Source organism: Podarcis melisellensis (genome assembly GCF_964234715.1).
Source record: "Podarcis melisellensis genome assembly, chromosome: 3".
In the NCBI taxonomy this organism is placed as follows: Eukaryota; Metazoa; Chordata; class Lepidosauria; order Squamata; family Lacertidae; genus Podarcis; species Podarcis melisellensis.
The window spans coordinates 31,687,791-31,695,381 of record NC_138530.1 but is presented as its reverse complement, the minus strand read 5'-3'; the positions used below and the strand labels follow the sequence as shown (position 1 = coordinate 31,695,381).

The 7,591-nt window shown below is 48.6% G+C and overlaps 1 protein-coding gene across 1 annotated transcript in view; it reads left to right on the top strand.

Annotated features, from left to right (window-relative positions):
• The first annotated feature begins 1,755 nt into the window (after nt 1–1,755).
• Nucleotides 1,756–7,591, top strand: part of PARP1 (poly(ADP-ribose) polymerase 1) — a 39,384-nt gene continuing 33,548 nt past the window's right edge. Inside the window, exon 1 of the mRNA XM_081903799.1 lies at nt 1,756–2,085. Coding sequence (XP_081759925.1) covers nt 1,966–2,085 — 120 coding nt within the window. The 5' untranslated portion in view covers nt 1,756–1,965. The remainder of the gene's footprint in view (nt 2,086–7,591) is intronic.

Below are 7,591 nucleotides of genomic sequence, written 5' to 3'. Positions count from 1 at the left end.
CAGAAATCCGGAGTAGAGTCCCAAAGATGGTTGGATGGCACCCTGTATGCCTCATCCCAGCAACTCCTGCAGTCAAGCTGGTGGCAAACATACTGTTCTAACCCTTTTGATTACATCAGCAAGGCTGAGAGGTGGGTCTTGTTGTCTGGACCTTCATACACTCTGCTCAGGCTTGTGCCCTAAGCAGGTTACTTTGGTGCTACTAACGCAGAACGTTGACTTCAATCCATTGTCTCCATTGTGGTTGCTTCCCAATATGTGTGTGTCTGTGTGTGTACATACAAAAACCAGTAGCTTGTGACATTAGCACTGAAAGCTGCTGTCTTTTGCCTAATAGTGTGGGAGAACAACTCTGAAGGTCTCTGCAGGAAGTTTTCTGAAGTTGGTCCTAAATCAAGGGCAGTTCTATACAGTAGTAGACCTGTAACAATCTAGTTGCTGTTAGACTCCACTCCTATTGGTTCCGTTCAGAAGGGTCAATAGTTAGGGATGATGGGAGTTGTAGTCGAGCAGTATCTGGAAGGCCACTGGAAGGCACTGAGATGTTTCGTAAAAATCGAAAAATGTATGTATCATATGTAGTGGCAATGTAAGGTTATTTTTTTTAAAATGGGAAATGATATATAATGAATTGAAAAAAATGTTTAAAATAACCTTTGTTAAGAAACCAAAAGCTTTTCTATTAGAAATTACAGAAGCTGATCTACCTAAAGTGTATATAACCTTATGTATACAAAAATGGCTGTGTGAATACTGCTAGCCCAGCACTGGAAAGAAGATATCCCAACCAACTGGAGATCTTAGAAAACAAATATAAAAAAGAATGGGAAATGTTTATTGCATATATACAAAAGCAATGTAAGGAAGTAAATACATTAGAAGGATTTTTAAAACACTTGTAACGCTATGGACAATGTTTAAATTAGGAGGTAATTAGAGATAAAGATTCTTTGTTGACATGCATAAATGAAAATAATACAAAGGAACCAGGGGAGGGAGGGGAGGGAAGTCAGGGGATTCAAAGAAATCCCAAAATATGGATTTAATATTAAGAGTGTACATAGCTGTTTTAATTGTTTTATTTTATGTCTTTTTAGTTCTTTTTTAATGTAATGTTTATTGTGAAAATAAAAAATAAAAAAGAGATGTTTTGTAAAAAAAATTCACTCATGCACGAGGATATTTTTGTAGTAAACCATTATAACATGTGAATGTCCTGAGGAAATTGATTTTCAGGGGAAGCTTGGGGAATCTAGAATAATCTGCAGAGGAAGAAACGTTGCTCTCAACAAAGTTACTTCCCGGACTGACCGTGGAAGATTTCTAGGTACTGTAACAGCAAAACACTGGATCATGCCACAGAAACACGCACATCCCAAAAAGCTTGCCTGCCCTCTGCTCTACACAACCTGAAACCCCATGCCTATTTACTCAGAAGTAGACCCCAATGGGCTCTTACTCCCAGGGACATGCGCGCGTAGGACCACAGCCTGACTTTAGCAGCATTCCATCCGGAAGGGCTTTCCAGTCACGGCACAGCTACTCCATAAAGGAGCAAGCACGTGCCGCCACCCAGAGGAGGCAGAGCGAGGGAGAAGGGAGAACGCCCTTAAACGCCGAGGGCAACTCCATAGGACGCCCTCGCCGACCACGTGACCGCCGGCCCTTTCCCTCGCGGCTCCGCCAGCCGAGCGCGACGATTCCTCGTCATCCTCCCTGGAGAGTTTGTGGGGGTCGCTCTCGAGACCTAGGACTCCTGGGCGCGGCGCGGCTAATCGATCGCCGAAAGGAAGAAGGCTTGGACGGGGCGCGGCTCGATCGCTCCGCGCTCGGCTCGGAGGGGCGGGAGCCTGGCTGTGTAAGAAGCCATCCGGCTGGTTTTTTGGCGCCGCTGCTGCTGCCACTGCCTCTTCTCCTTCTCCTCCTCCGCCCGAGCTGCTGTCGGTCAGGCTTGCTGGTGCAGCTATGGCGGAGCCTGCAGAGAAGATGTACCGGGCCGAGTACGCCAAGAGCGGCCGGGCTTCTTGCAAGAAATGCGGCGACAACATCGCCAAGGACTCGCTCCGCCTGGCCATCATGGTGCAGGTACTTCGCCCGGGCAGCCCCGCCGCGCCACGTTGCTTGCAGAGGCGCAGGTGCCTTTGTAGGTGCGCCTCCAGGGTTGCTCTGGGGCCGCCGCCGCCGCCCTTTGTTTCTGGCAGCAGCCAGATGGAGCAGCAGCCTTCCGGGGTCCGATCAACCCGGCCATGTGCCGCATGCGGGTTTCGGAGGAGAAGCCGCTCACTTGCATGGCCTCGCTCTTTGCGGGGCGAAGGGGCTTTCCCCGTCGTTCTCCTCCTCCTCCCGCTGCCTCAGCGTGCAGGTCTAGGTTTAGGCTGCAATCCTAAGCACACTTACTCGAGAGTAAGCTCCGAGCAACTCAGGGGAGTGGAGCGGCGCCTGGATAAAACGTGGTGAACCGCCCTGGGCTACGTTTACCTGAAGGCAGCTGTATAAAAATAAAGTAACACGCGCCGTAGGATTGCGCCATGGCTTGGTCATCCGCGTGCTCCTCCCTCGGCCACCTCCGGATGGCTAAAGGGGTTGGTTTGGTCACGGCGAGGAAAGCTGCCCCAAAGTGGCCGGTGTCAGGTTTTGTAGCTAGCCGATCGCCAAGTGCAAAATCAGAACTTGGTTGCCACTCTTGAAGATCTCGCTTGGGTTGGCGGCGATCAGGAGAGTTGACTTGCAATGCAGGCTTTGGGGCATGCTTCTGAGAGAAGTAAGCACCTTGTTACTCCCTGGTAAATGGGCAATGTGCTATACAAATACTGTGGGTTTAATAGGGAGAAAGTAACTTCCTTTAAACTCTGTGGGACTTGGTTTAGGTCAGGGTACACATTAGATCAGGTGCCAGTCCCCCAGTCACATAATGCAGTCACACGTTTTCAAGCTGTACTCCAGAAGCATGAGAACTGGAAACTTAATTGTGCTTTTTATGCAGAGTTTGCATTGTCTTGAGCAATACTTTGTTGTTGCTTTCATCAGATCTCTGTGGGTACCATTTCTCTCGTTTTGCAAGTATTTATTACATTTGTGTCATGACCTTCCTTCCAAAGGAGCCCAGGGCAGTAAGTTTAGAATTTTGGCAGAGGTTCTGTGTGTAATGTTTAATACTAGCAACCCTCTTCTCCCTTATCGATGGACAGTTTACTTCCATAGAAATCAACCAATAACATGTAATAAAGTAATATCATGAATAGGCATATATTGATAATACACCAGCTTAGTTTTAAATTCTGAAATGTTGTAACAGCAGTGGTAAAAGATATATGATGAGAAAACTTGTAGAACTCATGTGCTGCGAATTGGCAACACTACTTCTAAATAATTTGCATTTCAATCCTGTGCATCCTATTTACCAGAAAGAGCAATTGTGTTCCTGAGACTTGTCTTTAGCAGTGGTTCCCAATTCCCCACCCAGGGGTCTACAGCACCATTCACGTAACAATAACTACCATAGATTTGTCAACATTTTCGAAAGTCCATGGCTTGGCTTTTGAAAAAAAGGGGGTCTGTAGTACTCTGCAGTACTTAGCTAATTGGGAGCCACTGGTCTATAGGATTGTAGCATTACTTACTAAATTTGTTGTTAGTTCTCCAATAAATATGCCTCAGCACCTTAACATTATAACCCAATAAGGTAGGCTGCACTGACTTTAAAACACAACCATTGGTAAGTATTACAAGGTGGTGAAAACAGTCGTAATATGAGTAGCCCATAGACAATCTGCATTGAATGCAAGTACAAACTGTCTCCACCAATGCACAAGTATTTCTGTGAACATGTACACTTGTTGATTTGTACAGCAACTACTGTGTACAGTGGGGCCTCGCAAGACGAAATGAATTCGTTCCGCAAGTCTTTTCGTCTTGCGAGTTTTTCGTCTTGCGAAGCACGGTTTACCATAGGAATGCATTAAAAATCAATTAATGTGTTCCTATGGAAACCGCCTTCAGACCAGGTCCGGGGACAGTCTGTCCCCCAACCTCTTCTGAAGGCTGGCGGGGGGCGAAAGTCTTTGCTTCCCCCCCCCCGCCTGCCTTCCCGGGACAGCGGAGACTTTTCCGCTGTCCCGGGGCGATCTTAAAATGCTGGCGGGCGGTAGCGAAGGCTTCGCTGCCGTCCCCCAGCATTTTAAAAGCCCCCGGGACAGCGGAGACTTCTGCTCTCCCGTTTCTCTGCTCTCCCGGGAAGGCAGGCAGGGGGGAGCAAAGACTTTGTCAAAAGTCTTTGTCCCCCTGCCTGCCTTCCCGGGGGCTTTAAAATTGCCCCGGGACAGCGGAGAATTCCTCCGCTGTCCCGGGGCGATTTTAAAATGCTGGCGGGCGGCAGCCGCCCGCCAGCATTTTAAGATCGCCCCGGGACAGCGGAAAAGTCTCCGCTGTCCCGGGAAAGTCTTTGTCCCCCCTGCCTGCCTTTCCGGGAGAGCGGGAAGGCAGCGCTGCGTTTTCCGCTCTCCCGGGAAGGCAGGCAGGGGGGAGCAAAGACTTTTGCCCCCCGCCAGCCTTCAGAAGAGGGACCTCTTCTGAAGGCTGGCGGGGGGCAAAAGTCTTTGCTTCGCCCCCCCCGCCTGCCTTCAAAAGCCATCCGGGGGCTTTTAAATTGCCCCGGACAGTCCCGGGGCGATTTAAAAGCCCCCGGTTAGGCAGGCAGGGGGGACAAAGACTTTTGCCCCCCGCCCACCTTCGGAAGAGGTCCTGGACCTCTTCTGAAGGCTGGCGGGGGGCAAAAGTCTTTGCTCCCCCCCGCCTGCCTTCAAAAGCCGTCCGGGATAGCGGGAAGCGCTTCCCTGCTATCCCGGACCGCTTTTAAAATGCTGGCGGTGGGGAGCAAAGCCTTTCGCCGCCGCCGGCCTTCCTGGACCTCTTCTGAAGTCCGGAGGGGGGGGAAGGCTTTGCTCCCCACCGCCAGCATTTAAAAGAGGTCCCCGGAGATTTCCCTACGGGCTTTCGTCTTGCGAAGCAAGCCCATAGGGAAAATCGTCTAGCGAAGCGTCGCAAAAACCGAAAAACCCTTTCGTCTTGCGGGTTTTTCGTCTTGCGAGGCATTCGTCTTGCGGGGCACCACTGTACACAGATAAACAGACTACAACTACTGGTGTATTCACAGGTTGCATACTCACTGAATGTAATGTGTGAACACATCTCATTGTAATGGTATAGCACTAATATTACAATTACTTAAGCATGGTTCAGTGTACGAAGCCTGAGAATTATTCACCAGCTTTGTGCCCGCTCTCTCCGTTTCCTTCTCCCTGCTCTGATATGCCACAGTTCAGTACTTCTGAGGTTTCTTGAATCAGTTTTCTGTTACAGAAATTGTGGGTCTGTGTTTTAATGTCTGACTACAAACATGAGTTTCCAGTCTGGGGGCATGACAGGAGCTTCCCCTCTGCTCTGGAATTATAGGCTGAGCTTGCAGTTTAAGAGAACATGGCTTTTTGGCCCAAGGAGGCTCTGGATTATCATCATGTTAAATCAGTGTTTGAAAGCCTGATCAAGCCAATTTGACAGCTGAGATTATGCAACAAGAACTGAAAGGTGTGAAGGCATACCTGAGTGGCAGTGACTCAGACTTCTGTTAAAAGAAAAAGTTGTAGCTAAAAATAGATTGCTCACATGCTGCTGTGGGTAACAAAAGATTTAGGTCATGCAGGAATAACTGTCTTGGAAACAAGTCTGTTAAGATAATGCCTAGTAAACCAAATAATTCAAGTGAACAGGCAGGCATAGATCAACAGCAAACAAGTGAACTTTCTCCAGCAGAAAGACATGTCTGCTCACAAGCCTTTCCCAACTGGAAAAGCATCCAGATAGAGGTCCCTTGGTTTCAGATTTCTTACTCCACTCAAAAGACAATGTTCAAAGATTGTCTTCCGCTATCAATTTAGTGGCTACAATTATTCATAAATCAGACATGGAAAGCATTTCTCTTGGAAGGTCCAGAGACCTCTGTCAACATACAGAGCACTGTATAAACATCTGGAAAATGATAGAAATTCAATTAGCATATGCTGGGTAATCCTCAAAGACTTTTATAGTATTCAAAATTTAAAAATAATTCTTGTTTATTAATTCCTTAAATAATTACTCTGCACAAATGCTTGGGACCAACAAGTTATTCTAAGTTTTGTACCATATTTTTCGCCCTATAGGATGCACCGGTCCATAGGACGCACCTAGTTTTCGGGGGGGGGGGGAAATCAAGGAAAAAAATATTATTTCCCCCTACAGCTCTGGGAGCAGTGGACAGGCTGCACGCAGCCTGTGCGCTACTCCTAGACCTTCTTCCTGCTTTTGCGAGAGGTGGCGGAATTCCCCCACCTCCCGCAAAAGCCCACAGGAGCCGCGCGTGACTCCTGCGGGCTTTTCGACCAGGAGGGAGAAGGGACTGAAATGGCCAGTCAGTCCCTTCTCCCTCCTTGGGGAAAAGAACCCCAAGAGCGGCGCGCTCTTTAAAGGCTGTGTGGCTCCTACGGGCTTTTCTATGAGGTGGGGGAATTCCCCTACCTCCTAGAAAAGCCAGCAGAAGCCACACAGCCGCTTTAAAGAGCACATGGCTTTTGCCTGCTTTTGTGGGAGGTGGTGGAATGCCCCCATCTCCCGTAAAAGCCCACAGGAGCGAGAAGGGACGAACTCCGCCAGTCAGTCCCTTCTCCCTCCTTGGGGAAAAGCCTGTTTTCTCCCACTGCCAGCCTCCAAGCCGGGTTGGAGAGTAGCAGGAAGGCATCGTGTGCCTTCCCGCTGCCCCCCATCCTCTGGGGCTGGCGATGGGGGGAAGCGCTGCTTTCCCCCACCGCCACCCTCAAAGAGCAGACTCTCCTGGCTTCAGTAGAAGCAACACGAAACCTCTGGAGTGCAGGCTTCGCGTTGCTATCGCTGAAGCCAAGGAGCCTGCATTCGCCCCATAAGACGCACACACATTTCCCCTTCATTTTTGGAGGGGGGAAAGTGCATCTTATAGGGCGAAAAATACGGTAATCCCAATGTTATTTTGATGGGTTCTGCTCCTCCTCTAGTGAGGAAAAGATGCTTGGCAACTGCTTACTGTCTCCCAGAAATCCCTAGCTCATTTTACATTTTCCCCTTTTACATTAACTACGTCAGTGGTTGGGGGAATGTTTCAGAACTCATGCTAGTTAACAGAGTACGGTTCTTAAACTGCCTTCTTTTAAAAAAATGGCCTGATGTGCAGTGGTTAGAGTGTTTGACTAGAACCTGAGAGACTGGTTTGAATCCCCACTCGACCATGGAGCTCACCTGAGTATCCAACACCAGGTTTAAGGATCACCACAAACCAAGAACTTGGTCCTTTAGGGGGAAGCGTAACCCCATCACAGATACTTTAGATCCCTGTTGGGAGTAACTGATCCCCTAGTCAGCAGGACTTTTGTATTAAATGGATTTTGTTCTCACACATCGAGTTCCTTGCTTTTGTTTGGAACTTGCTGCCATGGAAAAGTTGTGCAGCAGCACCTCCAGTAAGACGATAGACAAAGAGGCTGCACTCACACAGCATTGCAAACCATCAGAAGCCAAGAAGAAAACA